This window comes from Centroberyx gerrardi, chromosome 14, assembly GCF_048128805.1.
Source record: "Centroberyx gerrardi isolate f3 chromosome 14, fCenGer3.hap1.cur.20231027, whole genome shotgun sequence".
In the NCBI taxonomy this organism is placed as follows: Eukaryota; Metazoa; Chordata; class Actinopteri; order Beryciformes; family Berycidae; genus Centroberyx; species Centroberyx gerrardi.
Window position 1 is genome coordinate 29,475,838 of NC_136010.1, and position 22,649 is coordinate 29,498,486.

General features: G+C 44.8%; 1 protein-coding gene across 1 annotated transcript; it reads right to left on the bottom strand.

The window, feature by feature from the left end:
* Window positions 1-1,114: 1,114 nt before the first annotated feature.
* ampd1 (adenosine monophosphate deaminase 1 (isoform M)) lies at window positions 1,115-20,445 on the bottom strand. Its single transcript, XM_071912365.2, has 15 exons — window positions 20,401-20,445; window positions 16,457-16,622; window positions 15,950-16,106; window positions 14,749-14,914; window positions 14,189-14,408; window positions 13,317-13,446; window positions 12,355-12,549; window positions 11,354-11,485; window positions 10,915-11,078; window positions 10,650-10,776; window positions 9,305-9,468; window positions 9,070-9,190; window positions 2,503-2,676; window positions 1,577-1,687; window positions 1,115-1,490 (listed from the first exon to the last, which is right to left on the bottom strand). Exons 1-15 carry the CDS (start codon window positions 20,420-20,422, stop codon window positions 1,335-1,337), a joined length of 2,205 nt encoding a protein of 734 aa, XP_071768466.2. The 5' UTR covers window positions 20,423-20,445; the 3' UTR covers window positions 1,115-1,334.
* Window positions 20,446-22,649: the final 2,204 nt, after the last annotated feature.

Sequence of the window (22,649 nt, forward strand, 5' to 3'; positions counted from 1 at the left end):
TTAGTCATACCTGTGTGAAATCCGATCTAAATGTCACCTTAGAATCAATTCAGGTTAAGGGCCTCCCACAGACAACCAGTGAAGTAGGCTATTGATCAATTATACAATAAATATGTAAATCAAACAAATTGCATTACATCCATCATATTGAAGGTGGTCGACACTGATTGGTCAATATCTGAATTTTAAAAGTAATATCGGTCTGATATATTGGCAAACGGATATATTGGTCTATTCCTCTTCTGTACACCCTGTACTTGTCTATATTCTTTTTTGTGACATTTCACGCTTTTACTTTGAAGGTAATACCGTCTAAGTTCCTGTTTTATTGTGGTTGATTCTGTGTAACTTGACGCAGCTATAACTGTGAGAAAGTTTGGTTGAATCGGGTTGAATCTTCCACAATGATCCAAGAGCTGTTGAGAGAGAAGACGTCATCACATCTCCTGCAGCTGTCAAGGATGACTGAATACTGCTGCCTTCAGGTGCTGTCGGAAATATAGAATTTACTAATTGAGATGCACACGAAAGACCCAACAAGTTAGTTGGTAAATATGGCAGGGAAAAGTGTGTGTGTAATGTGTGTTTAGGGAAAAGTAGTGGAGAGTGTGTAAACCGTGTAAAACAATTGATTGTAAAAGTGATTGGGTGCATGTGTATTATACAACAACTTTATGCTAATAAATTAATTAAAACATCAATTAAATGCCTGATGTGCATTTTCTCCTCTTCATTCTGCTGCTGCAGCAGTGTGTAGCTCTGTGCAGCTTGATTTCTAAAACAACAGCCACCAGACTACTTTTGTTACAGGGAGTATGTTGTTGTTACATCCCACCAAAAGTACCAAAAGATGAATGCACAAGTCTTATTGATGACTTCCGAAGCCAGAGCTTATGAGGAGCACCTGAAGGCAGCAGCACTGCCAAGTCACACAACCAGACAGGATCCTGCTGTGCAACACATCATTTAGTTTGCCAAACTGGTTTAGTTATGAACAACAAATGAATCAATGTAACACTGCCTTAGGCTAATGTCATGTCATGGAAAACTAACAAAGACATTTTATTTTATATTTTATTTTATTAGTTTCATTCCTATACATGATGTTCCTCCATATGACATATTACAATTGGACGATTGGACGAGATGTACAGATGCTATACAGTGACAAGAAGACAATTACCAACCAAGGAGAGAACATCAGTATGTTAGAAGGCTTTTTTCTTTAAACTTCACTTCACTACAGGTAAAAACTAAAACTCTGCTGTTATCTGGTATATTTCTGAGGATGAATACCCAGAGTATTTGACCAAGTGTGTGTTACGTGTGTGCATCTAGTCAGACTTCAGGCCCTCCTTGATCATGTTGAGCTCGTAGCACAGGGTCTCAAAGCGGTATGCCATGCGGATCTGGGCCACATTGGTCTTGCGGATGTCGTTGCCCTCTGGACCCTCCTTCAGGTAGTTGGTACCCAGGAAGTGAGCCTTTTCCTATAGCCAAGAAGAAAACCAGGAGCATGTTTTGGTGCCATAATAGTATAGTAGTAGTAGTAGTAGTAGTAATAGTATATAGTTACCTCATCTGACAGGCTGCTCTGCAACACGCTGTTCCTTGAGATCTCACACATGTCGCAGGTACTTAGCTTGAAGACCTGGGCTGCAATGGCATACTCCTCCATCAGGGGCTCCTGTGGACTCAGAGGCAAAGATTTACTCTGGCTGATATGGGATCAGTTCTACTTCCAGCTGCTGAGCTCTGCTGGGCTGAAAGACGGACCTTGCAGACACACAGCTGCAACCAGCAATTATACACTAACATGCAAGCAGTTCATGTAGGGAGCAACTGTAGAGAGCATCATTACCAGAGGCTACCTTGTGTCTGTGTGACAGGCATGTGGAGCAGACTTGTCTCTCCACTAGATGTTAGGCTAAACAGAGTCATTTTAAATGCAATGAATGTATGCATCTTGCTAAATGTAAAGTTTTTTGATAAGGTGAACAGCCACTAATGCACATATGCAAATCTGCATGTTCTATACATATGTTTGATAAGGAGAATACTGCTTTATAACACACATCTGCACACCCAGACTTTTTCTGTACATATGCATGGCCTTCTGTAGACCTGTTAATGTGAATACAATGCACATTTTGCATATATGCTGTAAAAAAAAAATTCCACATTGCACTTTTCTTTTCATATCTTTTCTCTGTCTCAGTATGTCTGTTCATAATGCTGTAATTAACATTTTTTCATATTGTCCTAAATGTTTTCATTACTACATAATATGTTTTTGATATATTGGAATTGTGGGTTGCACCACACCGACCTAATTATCCCACAGGGATTATTAAAGTTTCATCTTTTCTTGCTCAATGTAAGAACAATATGCCTCACCTGTAGAATAAGAATAGAGAGATTTGCAATGGAAACTAAAATGCACACTAGACACCGTACACAGCACAGTATGCAACATTGCCTGGCTGCAGTATGCGCTCTGACCTTGGTGTAGTGGAACTGCATGGGGTCGTCGGTGGACAGGGAGACCACCAGGCCTTTCTTGTGGAACTCCAGCAGAGGGTTCTTGGCGTATTCCAGGAACAGACTGTTGTTGCTGAGGGGGGACATGGCGATGGGGATCTGGGCCAGGAAGTACAGGTACTGCAGCACAGGACTCTGGTGGTGGAAGAGTGGTGGATAGAAACGATAAAGCGATATTTCAATTTGAACATTCACACTTCTTAACACTCACACATCCTTAATATGAGTTCATGATCAGTCAACCTTTGACATTAGCTGTCCCGTAATTTCCAATAATTCATAGTTTATATCACTGGCATCCAAGCCTTTTTTTTTCCTTGTGTTTTTGATAACTGCAAACAAAATGACTTTATTGATGACTATTGCCGACTAGTAGGAATTGTAACAACATCGATAAGGTGAATCTCAAATCCAAGAATGGCAAGTCGATACTTGTGTCCTTGTGGAGAACAATCTTCCCAAGTTGTCTTGGAGAAAACAAACTTCTCAAGAAAACAAGAACAGAGAAGCATCTTTACAGTTTGAGATGGTCTGTAAGATAGATGTCACGCAATCAATTTATACATACAGCTGTTCACTTTCCCAGCTGTTTCAACTGGCTCTGTACCATAGACTATACACTACTATAGACTGTACTATAGTGCTGTGGACATGATGCATCTTTCTCGCAATGAATCCATTCGTTCCCATCAGCCAAGTCATCATTTCATGCATCCTCACTGGCAAGTATCCAACCAAGGATGCAGGGATCTTTATCCGTCCTCCACGCTTGCATTCTTTTGTTTTGGAATCGTACTTGGGCCATTAGATATTACGTCAAAACGCGCCACAAGAACATAAGACACAAGAACGCACAAGAAGACATTTTGACTACTAAACAGAGTCCGGGCCAGAAAGTGAGTTCTATATCATCCTTCTCGCACACGCGCAGGTCGAGTTGTTTATACCAACAGAGTCACCCGTGACCCAGGATGACGTAGGGCGCTACCAGGCCCACCGTATAAATGGCTCTGTCATCCTGAGTTTTGTCCCTTCTGTCTTCTCGTACAAATTCGCGAATACAGGTGAGAAGTAGCACAAAGCTACAGACAAAGACTAGCTGGCGGTTTTTCATGTGGAAGCCTCGTAACCAAATAGGTTGGAGCTACGGGTTCCATCCTCCAGAGGCTGCGACCTGCCGACAGCTGTCTGTTCTATTTATTTTTTCGTCAGAGCAGTGTTTTCACGAGCTGACGATCGCTTCAGCGGCCAGCGCTAGCAGTGAGTTAGCCCTGGCACAGGTGGGTATTATAGCCAGTTAAGTTGCTTGATTCATACAGTAAGAACTGTTTTCGGTTCTCGTGTAGCGGAGGCTATCACCGGGCATAGAGCGTCCCGATCGCAGCCATATGATAGACATCAGCGGGCAGCTGTCGGCGGGTGCTTTTGCTTGCCTTGGCAGATGAATACCGGCTCTGTCTCGGCTACGCCGGAAAAAGAGAGAAAGAGAGAGAAGGCCGCTCTGATCCCGGAGGCGGCTAGCACTTATTGGAGCAGCACATATAGACGAAGTGTTTCCGTTCTGTTTTCTGTGTTGTTTTAATCTGTTCGATATCATGCTCGGGGCTCATTCTTGCAGTACCTGCATGACTCCTCTTCAGGCTGATGATGGCCATGATGAATGCCCCTCATGTCTGGGTGTGGAACACCTGAGGGAGGGGTTGTCAGAGAACCCATGCATGAATTGTAGCTTCATGCCTAGGGCTCTGAAGTTGTCCAGGCTAGCTGGGGTGGAGGCTCTTTTGCTCAATCCAAGTGAGCTATCCCCATCTGGTGTGGCGGTGGTACTGGGGCCAAGACGCCCCTCAGCTGAGGCAAAGGGGGGCCCCCCAAAGAAGAAGGCGAAAAGAGCGGACACTCTGGCTGCTAAGGTGGACACTTTGTCGTCTGAATTTTCCCAGATTAAGGCTCTGCTTCTTAATCTCCAGCCGGAGGACAGGGCCCCAGCGGACAGCCCTCCTGCTAGGTCTTCCCTTGCCCCTGAATGGGATGATGATGTTCTATCCACCAGAGCCTCCTGCAGTCAGTTCTGTGGGATGGGAACAGAGCAGGAAGAGGCAGAGACTCCCACACGTCTGAGGCCAATTCCCAGGGGACTGAGCACGGTTCCAGGGAGGGCTCGGAGGCCGGCCCAGCTGCAGTTAAGCCGGTAATACGTATGGCTCTAGCGCGCTTGGGGCTCGATGTGGCCCCAGTGGTGGCTACTTCCTCAAGTGCCTTCTTTAGGGGAGCTCCACAGCCTTCGGCCTTCGGGGTGCCACCCTCAGAGCCTTACATTGAGGAGCTTCGGAGGTGTTGGCCGGACCCTATCCCTCTCTCACCATACCAGTGACAGCAGGGCCCTTGCCGCCATGCGGGAAGCAGGCATCTATGGACTGGACCGCATGCCTGCTGTGGAACCATCGGTTGCTTCCCTAATTGTGTCGCCGGATGAGGCCTTGAGACCTGCAGCCCGCTGCCCCAGGCCGCAGTGTCGCATCACTGACGATCTGCTCACGAGGAGCTATGACATTGCTGCCCGCATGGGCCGCATGGGGAACTCAATGTCCCACCTCATATTGGCCCTTTCCCAGTCCTTGCAGGCCTCAGGGACTCCTCTACCCAGAGCATTAGTGACACTTCACTGCAGACATTTGCATTTATGACAAGAGAGCTTGGCAGGCTTATGTCAACATTAACACTGGCCCGCCGGCAGGTATGGCTAGCACAGTCTCTGCTGTCGGAGCCATGTAGGAGGGTCCTCCGCTCTCTCCCTGTGGTCCCAGGTGAGATGTTTGGTCCTGCACCCCCCCCTAGGACAGGATAGCCGTCACTTCCGTCCACCAGCTGCCCTGGTGGCTCCTATGGGGGCCCACGGTCCTCTGAGCGACCAGACCGGCACCAGCGTTTTCCCCGACCACCGGCACCTAGGGCCCAGAGGGGCCGCATGTTCAATCAGCACCCCCACGGGGTCAGGATGACTGTGGTCAACGATCCCGCAAAATCTCTGGCGCTCAGTCAAGAAATATCTGCCCTCCTGGAGAAGGATGCCATAGAGCCCGTAGATCATCGAACGCAGCAGGGCGGGTTCTACTCAATGTACTTTCTAATTCCAAAAAAAGACGGCGGTTTGCGGCCGATACTGAATCAAAGGGGGCTAAACCAGTTTCTGAAGGTTTTGCCCTTCCATATGTTGCGCACTGCAGACGTTCTCCAGGCGGTTATGCAGGGAGACTGGTTCACGTCCATCGATTTGAAGGACGCGTACTTTCATGTGCCAATGGCGCTGCATCACAGGCAGTTCCTGCGTTTTGCTTTCAAGGGCCAGGCGTATCAGTTCAAGGTGCTCCCATTCGGCCTCTCTTTATCCCCTCGGGTGTTCACGAGGTGCATGTGGGCAGCTCTGTCCCCGATGCAGGCCAAGGGCCTTCGTATCCTCCCGTACTTGGACGACTGGCTAATCTGTGCCCCGACTCCGGAGCGTGCAGTACAGGACACAGCAACCCTCCTTTCTCATGTGTCCCAGCTGGGCCTTACTGTCAACCTGACCAAGAGCTCCCTCACACCCAGCCAAAACGTGGTGTTCCTTGGATTGTTGCTGGACTCCCAAAGGATGAGGGCCTCCCCATCGCTACGGCGGGTGGAGGACATACTCAGTCTACTCCTTAGTTTTCAGAAGGGCAGGAAACTGACGTACAGCCTCTTCCTCAGGCTGACAGGCATGCTGACAGCTGCCTCAGCTGTAGTTCCGCTGGGCCTCCTACATTTGCGTCCTCTCCAAATGTGGTCAAATGGCCTGCATTTGGACCCCAGACGGGACAGGCACAAGAAGGTCCGGATATCCGGGCGGTGCATCCTTGCCCTTCGGCAATGGAGGAGCAGGGCGTATCTGACCAGGGGCGTCCCCTTGGGTGTGATCCCCTCCCGCCGGGAGGTGGTGGTGACAGACGCCTCCACTTCTGGCTGGGGGGCGGTGTGGCAGCACAGAATAGTAAGGGGGCTGTAGAGCACACGGCAGAGGCAGGAGCACATAAATGTGCTGGAACTCCGGGCCGTGTTTCTGGCGCTCAAACACTTCCTGCAACCTCTAAAGGGCAAGCATGTCCTCATTCGATCCGACAACACTTCGGCAGTCTTCCATATAAACCACCAGGGGGGCACCAGGTCTGTCCAGTCACTGCGGGTGGCACGGCGGCTCCTGTTATGGGCCTTCCCTCGACTGGCGAGTATCAGGGCCATCTATCTACCAGGCTTACAGAACACTATGGCAGATTTCCTCTCTCACCACAAACCTCCTGCAGGGGAATGGAGGCTCCACCCAGAGGTTGTGGACACGCTCTGGGGCAAATACGGCAGGGCGGAGGTCGACCTCTATGCGTCGGAGGCCGACACATTGCCCCCTCTGGTTCTCCTTGGCGGAGACTACAAGCCCACTAAGACAGGACGCGTTGGGCCATCCCTGGCCGAACCGCCCCCTTTATGCTTTTCCACCAGTTCCCCTGATATTGGAGACGCTACACAGAATCCAAAGGGGCAACCACAGACTGTTGTTGGTGGCCCCGTATCGGCCCGGGAGACCCTGGTTTCCCATGCTACACAGGCTCCTCGATGGGGAGCCGTGGCCCCTGCCGAGGAGGCAGGACTTGCTGTCTCAGCTGGGGGGATGCATTTGGCATCCGAACCCAGAGCGTCTAAAGATGTATGTTTGGCCTCTAAGGGGGCGGACCCGCTTCTGAATGACTGCGACCAGGCGGTGGTTCAGACGATCTTGGACTCCAGGGCACCTTCCACCAGGCTGCTTTATGCAAATAGGTGGAAGTTATTTAGCGAGTGGTGTAGGGCTCAAGAGGTGGTCCCTGAGCGTTGCTCCGTGCCCATGGTGTTAAGGTTCTTGCAGTCCCTGTTGGAGGGCAATCGGTCGGTCTCGACCCTGAAGGTGTATGTAGCTGCGATCTCAGCTCGGCATGTAGGGGTGGGGAACCAGACTGTTGGAGCCCACAGCCTTGTTGGTCGTTTTTTAAAATGGGGCTCTGCGACAGAAGCCCCCACAGTTGATGAGAGTTCCCTCATGAGATTTGCCGTTGGTACTTGAAGGCCTTTGCCAACCCCCTTTTGAGCCCGGGGGGCAGTTGGAGTTGAAATGGCTGTCTGCTAAGACAGCATTTCTGCTGGCTATAGTTTCAGCAAAACGGGTGAGTGAGCTTCATGCCCTGTCTGTGAGTCAGGCATGCATGCGCTGGAACTCTGATGGTTTGGGGGTGGTCCTGTGGCCTAACCCCTCCTTTTTGTCAAAGACGCTGTCTACTTCCTATGCCAATCGGGGCATTGAGCTAGTGGCATATGATCCTGGGCACATGCAAGATGACGCAAGTGAGAGAGCAGTGCTGCTCTGCCTAGTAAGGGTCCTTAAGCAGTATTTGGAGGTGACAGCTAGCTTTCGCCAGTCTGATGGGCTGTTCGTCTGCTGCGGTGGGCACAGGAAGGGTCACGCCTTGTCTAAATAGAGGCTTTCCAGCTGGATTGTGGAAGCTATCGCTCAGGCATACAGATCAAAGAGCCTGCCTGTACCCTTTAATGTTAGGGGCCATTCCACCAGGAGTGTCTCCACATCCTGGGCAGCACTAAGGGGTGTGCCTCTAGGTGACATATGCGCGGTGGCCACCTGGGCTTCGCCGTGCACCTTTGCCAGATTCTACAGGGTCAATGTCGCTGCTCCCCAAGCGATTGCGACTGCTGTTCTACCTCAGCCCGCAGCCTGCTCTCAGTGAGGTGGGTGAGGGATTCCTCGTGACCTTGTTGGTAATAGTCATCCAGTGTTAAGCACCGCCTCTGGCGGTCAGGAAGAATGATATAGAACGAAAGTTACGCATGTAACTACGGCTCTATGAATTCTGGATGACCGCCAGAGTTCCTTGTCACTCAGAATCCTGACGAGAAGATTCTGTAGGGACAAAACTCAGGATGATGGAGCCATTTATACGGTGGGGCTGGTAGCGCCCTACGTCATCCTGGGTCACGGGTGACTCTGTTGGTATAAACAACTCGACCTGCGCGTGCACGAGAAGGATGATATCCAGTGTTAAGCACCGCCTCTGGCGGTCATCCAGAATTCATAGAACCGTAGTTACATGCGTAACTTTTGTTTTGAAAGCCAGAAATCTCGGCACCTGGCCAAGTAATCACTGATAATCATTGGTATTAATAAACAACCCTATCAACCACCACAGGTCTTTTTGTGCTATGGGGCAGTAAAAATCTTACTTATTGCCCCTTAAAGTTGACACAGAGCTCAGAAAACTATGATATGGGTTATGTTGCCAGAATTCATGTATGTGTTAGAAGTGTGACGTAGTTTTACAAACTGAAAGCAAGTGAGTGACACTGTTACAGATAACTGGGGTAGCTAGTATTGGTGGTTTGTAAATGAGTGTATATATGAATGCTAAATTACAATGTTCTACTAATGCTGCATCCAAGCTGGCATTTTATATACTCAGAAGGAGATTTGACCTTCTTGAGGTTGAGGCCGTGAGAGATGTTGTCGGCAGTCATGAAGGAGGCCAGCAGATGGGTGACAGCACCAGCCTCGCCACAGTGAGGCCTGAACATAAATGTGTTCATCCCCCTCTGTCTGGAAAGCAGAAGATAAACACAGTGAGCAGAGTGAGACTTTTATAATATATTGAGTTTTAGAATACAAAAAGGGACAGTATCAGCGATGTGAACACAAATTAGCAGTACTCACTTGCGGAGCTGGTTGAGCATAGCGATGTTGGCATACATGTAGTAGATGTAGTAGGTGTAGGAGGGGTTCTTGACAATGTCCCACTCCTCCGGCTTGGGGCTTTTAGTGCAGAACATGTGACCGCTGTGCTTGGACTCATCGTCCACGCTGTCGAAACCTGTCACCTGCAGACCAGAAGAGGTTGGGTTGGGGTAATCTAACACAACACCTCAAAAATTCAAAAAGACCTAGTCTGGAGTCTGGAGAGCAAAATAAGAGAGTTTGGGGGACCACTTCTCCTCTCCTTAGGCATACTGTTATTTACAGGCAGTTACAAAGTGGGATAGAGGGCTTTCAGTTGACGTAACACTCTGGCGGCCATATTGGAGGTCCTTAGCTCATGGGCATTAATGGCTGTGAAAAGCTGGTTGTGTTTCCAAATGTATGACTTTGCAGTGTCAGCAGAACTGAATAGACATGGTTAATTGTGGTACTATTTTTGACTGGGAACTAATCATTTTGCCACTGATATACAGTACATGATTGATTTTGTGTTTCGATAATGTCAGCTTGTTAGCTAGCTAACATCTGGTTAGTTAAGTATAACTGTCACACTAGCTAATGTATCTAGTAGAACCTAGTGTTAGCAGTGGCTAGTAGGTGCATGTTAACATTAACATTGGTTGCTTTGCTAAGTGAGCCAGTTTGTTTCATGTTAACTGAGCTGACTCTTCTTGGCTAGAGTGTTTTGTAGAGACAAGACAAGACAGTTTACTCTGTCACAGACAGTAAAGTTGGGCATAAATACCATATCAGACTATTCACTTGTTACTGAATGGATCTACAGCCACACCACAGCCATCTCTTTTGGGTAGCTCTCTTTTTTTCGTGCCCAGTATTTAGCATTATTTGCTTACAGCCATTTCTCCAGTGGGCCATAATGGAACCAGCCGTGGTTGCTGGGAGATATGATGCAACTCTGCAAATCAGTATTTCCATACCAGCCCAAATTGCACAAATACAAAATATACATTCAAAAAGCATTTGAAAAAGCACCTGCATGGCTAGGCAATTGACTGGAAAACACTGAGCATCTCCCTTATCTAATATCTGGCTTAAATATGTTTTAACTAATCTTGTATCCTAGTGCTTATCAGTGGTAGATCACCTTTAAGGGATGACTCACACCTGTTGAATTTCTCGAAATATTAATGTTTATCATGTTGTACTGTCTTGTGATGTCAGCTGTGTTCATGTTAACTTTTATGTAGGCAGGAGGAAGATTTGTTGTCACCTTTTGTATAATTGCTAAAATTTCTTCTACCTTTGGCCTGTTACCGTGGTTCCTTTTCTGCTTGTGACTCACGTGCTTGAGGAAGATGCTGAGCTCGGGGTTGGACTGTGGGTCGATGGTGGCCTGGAACACAGGCAGGAAGATGTTCTCCAGCATCTTACCAAAGTGGGGCACGAAGTTCCTGCCTCTGAAGATGTCGCTGAGATAGAAGACGGACACAACAAATGAATCTTATACCATAAAGTAGGCCCAGTTATTGAGTGAACAATAGGTAGGAGCTATAATGCATCCACAACATGATTAATAGCCCCTAATAGAACAGAGGATGAAAACTTACTAGATCCTGGGTATTTGAATCATCCATTTGAGGTTAGGGGAGAAGACTCTGTGCTTGACAAACCACCCAGAGAGCTTGGTCCACTCGTCGGGTTTGCAGCCGTAGATGGACAGACGAGGCTCAGCGTACTGGTACTTGGCGTCCTCCAGGTCGCTGGCTACTTCCTGGTTCATGCAAAGGTCAAATCAGGCTCAACTCACATTATGTCCAATGTATGATAGATGGTTTATTTTGCAGATCAACGCTAGGCTGGTAACTAGATGGATACGTGCATTCTGTCTGTGCATTCTTGTCTTTTTTTAAAATCTTGTTTTACCCTCTTGTTCTTCTTGGTTTTAATTTATTGTATGGGTGTGTTGTTTGCTTTTACTTGAGCCTTCACTTTGTAGACTCTGCCTTAAAAAGGTACCAAAAATTTTATTATTATATAGAATCTGACCTTGATGATGGTGGCGAAGTACTCTCCGTTGATGTGGTTCTCTGTCTTCATGTACAGGTCACGCAGCTCACTGGCTCCTACTGGGTTGTACTTGGCATTGAACTTATCGAAACGCTGGAAGGTTTGCCGGCCCTTCAGAGAGATGACAGAGACAAGAGAAGACATTCGGATCAGAGAAGGTTCACTTAGGGGATGAGAAGTCAATTAGAGTGTAATTTTGCCCTAAATGTTGCAATAAGGCCAGTTTATGAAGAAGAGGAAATGAAAGAAAATGGAGTGAATGAGGAATTACATTTTTAAAGATTTCCTTTAGATGTTTATATTTTTCTTGACTATAAGATGGGATTTTATATCCTTAAGGGTTTGTAACGCTATGGTGCCTCCTACAGCAGGTGACAGCAATGTTTTTTTAAATACTGGCATCTGATTGGTCTGTGGGCCCTGGCTATTTTGCATGTCACAGAATATATTTATTGTGTTGACTATGTATGCAATCCTGTAACCCTGACGAATTGCAGACAAAACACATTGGTTTTTAATATTAAATTTTTGACTGATTTGTTTCATTCTTTAAGCTCTACATCATGAAACAAGATGAAACATTGTTTCAGTGTAGTGGTCAGTTTATTATGGAACAAAAAAATCGAAATCAGTGTGTGTACTTGTATACTTTCAGCTAACGCAGGTGACTGTAGGATGGCAATGCTGTCGCCATTTCTCATCTTCCTTAAACATGGTAATTGTAAGTGTTGGTGTGCAGGTTTTGTATTTTTTGAAGATTATTTTTTATGCTATTTCTGCTTTGTGGGATGGTACAGTTGAGAGAGACAGGAAAGAGGAAGAGAGAGGGATGACATGCGACAAAGGTCCCAGGCTGGTTCGAACCCAGGATGTCGCAGTTAGATGTATGCGACCACCAGAACGCCCCAGGTTTTGTATTTTTTGTCTGAGGAAACCATATCTGTTTACTTCTAATGACCCATGGGCAGCATGTAACGTACGGCGTGCACGTCCAGGGAGTCGACGGTGAGGTCGTAGGGATGCAGGTGGAGGGACTGGAAGAGCTCCTTCATGGTGACCTCCCTGTCTTTGAGCTTGTGCACGACACGGTCGGCATCCACGCGGTACGACCTCTTGATGAAGCGCAGGAGGTGCTTCTGGTTCATGCAGGCAGCGGCGTGGATGTGGGTGTCAACCTGGAATGGCAGAGAGGTAGAGAGATGCATCACAGAGGTTGCTGGGTTGATGTTGCTGCGGTGTAAAAACTGGGCTTGGCCAAAAGAGGGAGCCGAACACACACAATGTGCCTGAGATTTTAGAATCATTTATGTTCCCCCTTTCTATTCACATTCTAACACAAGTCTCAAGTTAAAATGTTTTGTCATGTCACATCATTTATGTCCATCCATATTAATATATTTAAAATGAACATGACAAACATTTAAGTCAGGTAATGCTTGCTTTAATGAACTCTATTCTATTTCTGTTGTAGTATGTTGTAGTAGTGTGCTTAAAGGGAAAAAAAAACTATAGGTGCTGGTTATCAACAGCACAATTTTAAGATAGCTCAATTTTAGTTTCAATGTTTCTATTAGTATTCTTTTTTTTATTTCACACATATCCAACCAGGTTGTCTGTCAATCTGATTATGTTACTTAAACTTCTAAGATTCATTTTGCCCCACTTCCATTTGATCCAATGTAAAGACATTCTCATTGAGAACTATTGTTGCAGACAAAGTGCAAAGAAACTACTTCTTTTAAAAAAAAAATTAAAAAAATTTCTCATCCTCTAAAATCGATTAAAATAGACTTTGTGGAAACTGGAACAATGCATGTATTTGTGCAATAGTGATATTCCACCATTCCACAATGAAATGTCCAGAAATCTAACTCAGATTTATTTTTCCTTTTGTTTTGAAGCAAATGAAGTAGCACTAACATCATATGCTTTTCATGCTGACCTTCCTGCAGTTGTAGAAGTCCCTGTGGGGGTTCAGCTTCAGCTCCTTCAGCTCCTCCATCTCGTTCAGCATCTCATGCACGTTGAACTTGGACATGAGGAACTTCAGACGGCGGTGAGTGTAAGTCTTGCTGCAAAGCCAGAGAGAAGCATGAACTGTACTGTGAGGTGCTATACATGCAGCACTCGATAGCATGGGTTAATTATCTCTGCACTAAGCTATGAAAGACATTTTAAATGTTTGTATCTATAAAACATGTTACTAATGCAGCAGAGATGTTATTGATATAAATCAGGGGTTCTGAAAACATTGATTTAGTATTGAATTGTATGAGTGTCTACACTGTCAATGATGCAGATAATAGTGCTGACAGTGAAACATTACATTAGAATAATCACTCTTATACATGATGTAATTAGAGTAACTTTTAGTGAATAAAATTGTAGCAGAATTCCTCATTTCCTCATATTCCTCATTTTGCTGTCGACAGCCTGGAATCCCCTCAAGGACCTCCGGGTGTCCCCACACCCCACTTTGAGAACCAGTGATATAAATTAGAAATCACATATATATTCTATAGATACAAACAAATATATAAATTACATTGACTTAACAGTAGAAAGGCCAGTGGATTTGAGGGGTGTATGAGAAGACCAATAAGCCATGTTGATTGAAAGGGCTAAATATAATGATAAATACTATTTCTTGCCATGATTTTTGAACATCTTACAACACTTGATTTTATAGAAATTGGATCTAGGGGAAATCATGGAGGGACATTTTGAAAGCTGAGACATTTCAACTTTAAAATTCAAAACAGCTGCCAGTTGACCCCGGCTTGGCCTTTCCAGTGTTAACAATGAGGAACTTACGTTGGCCCCTGTGCGATGAGAGCGATGAGGAAGTTCATGTCGTCGATGAAGGTGTCGTAGTCGGGGCAGGGCATGTCTTTGGGCTGGTGCTTGTTGGCGGCCGCGGCGTCGTTGTACACGTAGATGACGCCATCCTTCATGCGGGCGATGTAGCCCAGGTTGTTAGGCAGGTCCTTGGTGTCGAAGGGGTCGTCCCCGTTCTTTGGAGGAGGTGTGAACACTGAGGATTGATGTTACACATGCAATATATATGCATTCATGTCATTTTTCAACATTTAAAACAAGGGTGTTGATTCATTAAACCCTATGGAATGACCCTGCATCTAATATGATTTGCCATTAAAACTTCCAAACTTGCTATTGGTTACATTTCTAGAGACAAAGAGACTGACCAGACATTATTATTTGGTCAATGTGATAAATTATTAAACATAGGTCACCAAACTTTCTGCTTAGAGGGAACATTGGTCCTGAATGCTCTCCTGGTGTGATCTTACTTTAGATATCGCAAATACATTTCTGGTGAGTTTGCTGGATGTTGTTTGATGGCCATGATTTACCTGGCTGCACTTGATCCTCAGGCTTGAAGGACTCTCCCTCCATCTCACGCAGGTACTGGGAGGCGGTGCGTGGGAAGCGCTGGTAGGCCAGCCTCATGTACTTCTCCCTGATGGTCATGGCACGGTACACACCTTTGCAGGACAGCTCAAAGTCATCCATGGTCACCTGAATTATAGATGTGGCCATTTTGAGTTGGGCTCTTTAAGTCTTTGCAACATGAAAAACACACAGGTTGATCACAAAGAAAAAAAACATTTAAACTTGAGATTTTTTTGTGGAAAAGTTAAAATTTAGGGCATGAAGATGAAACACCAGCTCTACACTCATGCAAAGACCAATGGCAACAGGAGTGAGTAAAATATGAGCTTCAGAAAAATCAACCAGAATCCATGTAAAACAAGGCTGCAAAAACTATTATAGCTGACAGTTTTCTGTACAGAATATTGTCTCTAGTCTTTTGTGGAAGTTGTTTTTTGTTTTTGGGACTTGACATGTTGCATCACAAGGGAAGCTGTTCTATGATATTATGCAATATGTTGCTATGAGGTAAGCACACTCATATTTTACTTTGACAAACGTGAGGTTGAGTGTAACTGAGATAACGCCCCTCCAAATGATTTCTCCCTCTTTAAATGTCAAACCCACATTCTTGAAACCTAAACCCGACCTGCTCTCAGCTCTCAGTTACTGTGAGGTCAGTGACCCACAGACTCATATGGTCGTTAGAGTGAAATTCAAGGATGCATCTAGTCATGTAAGGCCACCTCCTGCATCCACATCAGCTTGACCCAAGTGTAGGTTAGGAACTATTGTATAACATGCAGTGATGTAGTGGTAAACAAAAACACATGCAAAGTATGACAACCAGTCGGTGGTTATCATAAGGCAGACAGCCACCAATATGAAGAAGAAAAAATTAGATTTTCAGAAAAGCAATGATGTGCTGATATGCTTTTTTCCTTTAAAAGACCCTATCTTCATTTGACTGAAATCAGTTTGACGCTACTTACTATGATGATAAAGATTTATGTCAGCCTAAAAAGGTAGGTAAACTCTTCTGCAAATAAAATGGCATGGCACTAATAGCACTAAATGCTGGGACAAGTAACCTAATGAACCTCAAAATTCTCAGTTTAGTCACCCATTGAATCCAATTTCAACCGGGAACCCACAATAACATGGAAGGAAAATGGAGGATACCCCAGAGGCGTAGTCTCCCATGATGGCCACTCTCTGGAAATCAGGCACTTCCAGGTAGGTGGGGGTGTCCACCTCCACTGTCATGACAGTGGAAGTAGCCGCCTGGGTGGTAGCCACAGGTACAGCCATGGTGCGGCTGCGCTGGTGCCTCTTCTTACTATGGATGAGGAGTGGTGACAGACTCTCAGTATTTTTAAATTGTGTTTGTTGAGAATACCAAGCATAGTAAAATGAAATATTTGTACTGTTCTTGCAGAGTATCTGCAGGTCCTTACATAGCCTGAAAAAAATCTTGCATTAACGATCTAAATATAAGGCATTAAAAAGTATTAAAAAGTGGTCTTAGGTTTTTTTTTTCAACATGCAATGACAGATTTTGTTGCGCTGCACGTCTGCTTGAAAAGTCCTAAATTTGGCTTCCTCAAACCTGCAGAACCTGCCTGTCTTAATTCTCCAGTCTTGATGTTTAGGTATTCTAAAGTCCCAAGCACACTGTTCCCATCTCACCGTTTCTCAGCATCATCGTCCGTGTGCAGATGGTGGGCCATCTCATGGTGGAGGATGGGACAGTCCTCAGCCACGTCGAACATGGAGATCTCGTCGCGGGTGTCCTCGTCTTTGGCGTCAGACGCAAAGACCTGCTCCGCGAAGGCCCGCATCTTATCATCGGTCTCTGTCAGGCACCGACAAACGTGTCACGTGTTAAGGAATTGCCGTTTTCTAAATGGTCGGTCAAAATATGTTCTGCAGAGCCCTACAGATGCATAGGACAATAACATGCAGCACTAACCCAAAGGCCATGGGGCAAACCACAAACAAAGTCTTATTATTAATCTACTGAATAAATATGATGCACGGTGTATATTTGAAATTCATGGCGAATGAAATAATTGGTGGACAAACAATTCTACATTCTACATCTAGAACATAAAAGCTCAAAGGCATATATATACCTTACCTAAACTGATGTATACAGACTCCAGCACATGCGTTGTATACATGACCAAAGATAGACTCAGCCACTACAACTCTGCAACTCTGACCTCCAGTTTGGGCTGCAAACACAAAGTCCCATGCATATAGAGGAGCTACAGTGATGGAGCACCGACACACAGAATACACAGAAGGCTTTGACTCATATGGACACAAGACGGCAGGGTCTTCAAGGATAAATCCGGCCATTTTCAACCTGGACCCGATTTTCCCATCTTTTTCCATCATACTGATTGATTCTGACCAAAATCATTTGACACGAATTGACACGTCAGAATCGATTGATGTGATGGAAACTGATGGGAAAATAGGGTCAAGGTTCAATATGTCCAGAGTTATGCTTTACGCGACAAGCAATAGTGCTTGACGCATTCAAGTTCCACAAGAAAGACAATGACACCGCACAGCATTATCAGCACCACTTCAGGACTTTTTCCTCGTTCCAAGCTAACTGAGTCTCTAGATCAAACTCTACATGTTGCATGCACTTCCTACACAAGCAACATCCTGGGCCAATGATGGCCATCTGGTTCCCCTATTCACCGATTCATGTATTTGCCATTATTAGCATGTGTAGCAAGTTGTAATCAACAACAAATACATGAATGGATGAATGGTGGAGGAGTCGACAACAACTCGAGTATAGAGCCTATGACTAAAGTGAGTTTTGGTTTCCCATTCTCACCCTCCATACTTACTCTGTTGACCTGAGTACGCCCAGCAAGGGAGTAGGACCAACCAAAATGGAACCCAAAAAAAGAAAGTGTTAGGTTAGGAAAGCATGGGTTAAGTGGTGTTAAACACGAAGATGACATGTAAACCTCACCCCACTGCTGTCATCTATTTGAGTAACAGCAATAAGCCATTACCCCCATATTGGGACGCAACATATGAATATAGTATGAGATTTTAGGAACAGAAAATGTATCAATGATGTGACAAAATGAGAAAATGTAAAAACAATTACATATATCTAGAATATAAAAAGTAAATACATGCAATGGTAGATGTTTACTGAGGTTACCAATGCAAGCAAACATTAAATGATACACAGGACCAATACATACACTTCATAGTAAATGGATAAGTGGTTAAGATAGCATACAATGTGAGGATGGGTAATAAAGGAAGAGAGGACACATGACTGTTAAACTGCATTTACAGTTACTTTTTTAACATAATCAGACACAGTAGTTGGATAAAGTCATGGCTATTTGCATCTTGAGAGCACATGCAGAGATGATTTCCTGGTCTCAGTCCTCCCAATGGACCAACAGCTTTTTAAAGTACAGAGATGATCAAAACAACACAGGATCCAATTCCATGCCTCTGCTGTGTTTCCCTGGCATTCACAGAGGAATAAGATGTGTGCCCATCCATTGAGGGTTCAAACAAGTCAAAGGTCAAAGAAGTCTTGTTTGTGTACTTCTCTTCTAATTGTCAAGCATTCAGATGTACATTCAGGCATGGTGGAAGAGATAGCAAGCCACCTGGCCATTTATTAAATTAATATGTTCACTTTCAGTTCAGTTTTGATGGCTGATATGTCCAAAAAACGATAAGATGAACCAGAAAACCGATATTGAATGTGAAGTGAACAATAACTCAATAAATGGTGTCCATTTCCATCATATTCCTTTACATTCCACTTCATATAGAATAGACTTTAAATTTGCCAGGATCCAAGTTGCTAGACTGCATTCAAATGCACTTGATCACGGATGGAGAAAGGTTATATGGCGATGTGAATCTCTCACATCCAGAGAGTAAACCATGCGTTTGAAATGCTTCACATCTTTGCCCAACCTCCTTAGGTATAGTTTCTCGGCTCCATACTTACTGCCTCCCTCTGTTGAGTTAAGTCAGGCAGGGACAGTCCAGGTTAGAGGGAAACAAAACAAGTGTGGTTATCTCAAAAAGGGCAGCAATAGCCAGGAAGCAGGTGATCTGCTAAAAACTCCCCTCAACAACAGCTGAACTAGTTGCAACCTCCGATACAGTTTCTTCTGGTATAGATCAATTTCAACACTAAGACGATGTGGTTTCCGTCTTCACACCTGTTTTGGCTGATCCTAAACCTTGCCTGTAAAGACTGAATGACAGCATAGGTGGGAAACCTCACACCCGCTGTAAGCAGACTGAGAATGACATGTATGTTTACATGGGTCTCAAACGCATTCTCCACCCATACTTTACCCAACAGTAAACCATTACAACAGCCCCATTAGTTCTGATATCCAAATCAATGAGCTCCTCCGAGAGCAGCTGGTTGAACCATAGCATTTCTATTTTTTGCCTGTCAAAAAACTCTTGATGACATCAGTGTGTGATAACTCTTGCCTGTTGCTAGTTTCCCTGTGTCTGTTGGAGGTGGGCTTATACTTAGTAACCCATTACAATGGCCATTTAGAATGGCACTTAAGTCATATCTTTTAAAGAAATTTAAACTGTGCATTTTAGTTTTTTGCCCAATGTGTTTAATAAAAGTGTGTAATAACTTCCACAGGATTGCATCGTATAGCAAAATTCTTTACAAGCTTCTAAACCATTTTATACGGGCAATCTGTGCGACTACAGAAGGAATGTGATAAAAACTTAAAACTGCAGTATAAACTGAACATGAACATGACCTGAACTGATGACACTTGACCTGGGAGAATTCGCTGACAAGCCACAGCCATCAAACTGACTGCTGTGCATCAGCTTGTAACACGGTAACACATATCCAGGTTTCAGATGCTTGATACACAGCCCTAGGATGATTCTCAAGCACAGATTTAATGCTTATGACCAAATGCAAGCCCAAGTTGTGACTTGTGAAAAGTAAATTTGATGTTCGAAATCAGCTGTTTACATTGATATATGAAAAACTAAAACCGGTCAGTAATTTCCCAAGGTGTAAACGCTGATCATAGAGCGGAATCAAGGATAAAGGCAAAGCCTGAGAAGGTGATGATATGTCCCCCTTCCTTAGTCATTATGGACTTCATATTGGAACTATATGCATCTTACCCCAAGTAAGCTTGCTACTAAAGCTGTCAGGCCAATTCTCTGTGCCATCCATTAAAGTGTCAAAGTAGCACTGGCAAACAGATGGGAAGTCATCACCTGAACAAGTGCTGATGACCCCATCAACAAATGAAAATATGACAAAGTGAGGGGATTCAATCAGTACTCACTTCCATCCAAGGACAGTCTTTAAAAATATCTTAATAAGGGTGGTATTTTGGCAAAAGGGATAATATTTGCTAAATGAAAATTGAGCAACAGATTCCACACAAAAGCATGAGAATAATAAACTGCAATACATGGTGAAGAGTTAGCTGTTAAGGTAGAAATAGCCCTTTAACCATGACTATTGTTACCAAAACATAATCACTTCTGGAACAATCTCTATTCTGACCTTCCTTTAGGAGAAACTCCATTCTCCGACACGGTGTCACTCTGCCTATACTCACCTGGCACTAAGACTTTAGGCATGGTGACGCTCTTCCACAAACGCTCCCTGAGGACTGGCAAAGGCTGATGAGCCACTGGACCACTGTAGTGGGGAAGTGTGGAGCCCTGAGCCTGGCCTCTGCAATATTAAGCTCTCTCTGCCTCCCGTGTAACCGGAGCCCGCTGTGCCCACACGGGACACGCCTCAACGCAGCAGGGGATTCGTATGTGTGCAACTCTATTTTAAGTCGTTAACGTGCACCGCGGGCTCGATGACAGGCACAGCGTGTAGAGAAAGAGAGGGGTCTGGTATTATATAAGACCCTGATAGCTGTACAAGTGCCTCAGCACATGGAAGTTGGGTGTCTAGAAGGGTGGCCATGTGGAAAAATGAATGGAAACAACTTCTTGGGGAGGATACCCCAAAAACCACCTTTCTATCCAATGCTTGCTCAGCTTCAAGAGATGTCAGAACATATGCAGCTTTAATAAAGGTGCCCAAGTGTTGTTAGAGTGTTGTTACTAACAACACACCCTGAGCTTCATGCTGCTAATCCACAAACAGTGACACACATGGAAATTTGCACTGAGACGTGGAGTGAAAAAACACATTGGTCACATTTCTGATCCAGTGAACGCCCTTCTTATTATTAGAGTTTAAGTGGATATTTTGGGGCTGTGGATAGAGAACACGATGGTGGGGTACGTGTGTAGTAGGTCTAGCTCTGTTAAGCCTGACAGCCCAATTTTAAGAACTCTAGAAATGTTGGACTACCTTGCTGTCTTGTTCCTACAACACTAATGACAAATGTCCTTGGTGACACATTTATGGAAACGTATAGCCACCTGATACCTAGTGGACCTAGTGGACAGGTGAGGTATCATCCTCAGATTTCAGCCGCCCTGATTTACTAGGGGGTATCAACATCTTGAGGGAGAAAATGGCTAGAGGAAACTGAAAATAGCCTGAAAATACATGAATTACCCCGACTGGTTTTTGCTCTGGCCCAAGTTTTGACTTATTTGTCATTCCCTGCAATTCTCTGCTTGTTCAGACAAGCTTATCACTTGCTATCTGACTGGCTCAGATAATGACTATGTTGGTTACTCAGCAGGACAAAATCCCTGTTTTCTTGGCCCAAACTATCGTTCATGCCCACTTATCTACTAGACACTGCTCCTCAGTTCATCCTAAGACGCTGTGCAGCCTGAAGACACTTAACAAGCCATCTATTTTTAGGGAATGTGATCCTAAATGTCAAAGTTCCTCTTACGGTACAACTAGTTAAACAGATCAGTGATGGATGATAGGTGGCAGGGACACTGATGTGGCAGATTAGACGCGACCTATTAAAATGATGCCAGATCAGCTTCTGTAACGTCTGAGAAGCTATTGGTAAAACTGGACTTTTACGAAGCACTAGAACTTGCTGCTGAAACTACTTTCAGATTGAACAAGTCCCTTTTGCTTGGTGAATACAAATTCAATGCTACATCTCAGTCCTCGACCACAACCTTTGTCCAGCACTCACAGCTGCTGAAGTGAACTCCAGGAACAAACTATTCAAGACTAGTGCCAACAAATGCATAGGCCTGCATGAATGCAACACTCTCTCTGAACACTTTCTCCAGACAGGTCTGACTGTTCCTCACCTTAGAGCTAAGAGACCATGGGCAGCTGGACATGTGATTTACATGGACAGCAGGGAGCATGGAGTCCAAGTTCCCCTCTCATATTACCCCTATCATTATCACCTCTTGGGAGGAGGGACTGTCAGACACTACCAAATTACAACAGGTGCTCCCCTGTCCTGCTTTAACTCTGGCAGTTGTCTGGGTAGTATTTGGGCATACAGACAGCTTCCCAAGTTTTTATCCTTTCTAATCAATTTCAAGGATCATTAAGATAACCTAGGAGGAACACTAAAACATTGATAAAATGAACACTGAAACTGTGGACACCAGATTTGTCTGATTTTCAGAATCAGACAAATCATCCAACAGCATTTTTTCAACAGCAAACATGTATAAATGTTTCCAATTGGTGTCATGATGCAATGCCACCTAACAATGATTTGTTTGGTATCAAATAGAACTGGTGTCAAGTTCACTGGTGACTACAGATCCACCAAGTGCAAGATGGAAAAAATCTGAACCCTCTGCTCCCCCACTGTGGAGTAGCCCAACATAATCCAAGTTTATGTTTCACTGCAGCATTACTGTACATACAGCTTTAAGTACTGAATGTAAGTGTTGACTGTCCAGTATA

Excerpts from the sequence above, each read along its gene's own strand:
- ampd1 (XM_071912365.2), bottom strand. The coding sequence starts at position 20,422 with ATGCCTAAAGTCTTAGTGCCAG. Across the intron at positions 13,447-14,188 it reads CTCATCGCACAGGGGCCAAC|CAAGACTTACACTCACCGCC; the intron begins GTAAGTTCCTCA and ends CTGGCTTTGCAG. Across the intron at positions 9,469-10,649 it reads TCAGCATCTTCCTCAAGCAC|GTGACAGGTTTCGACAGCGT; the intron begins GTGAGTCACAAG and ends TCTGGTCTGCAG.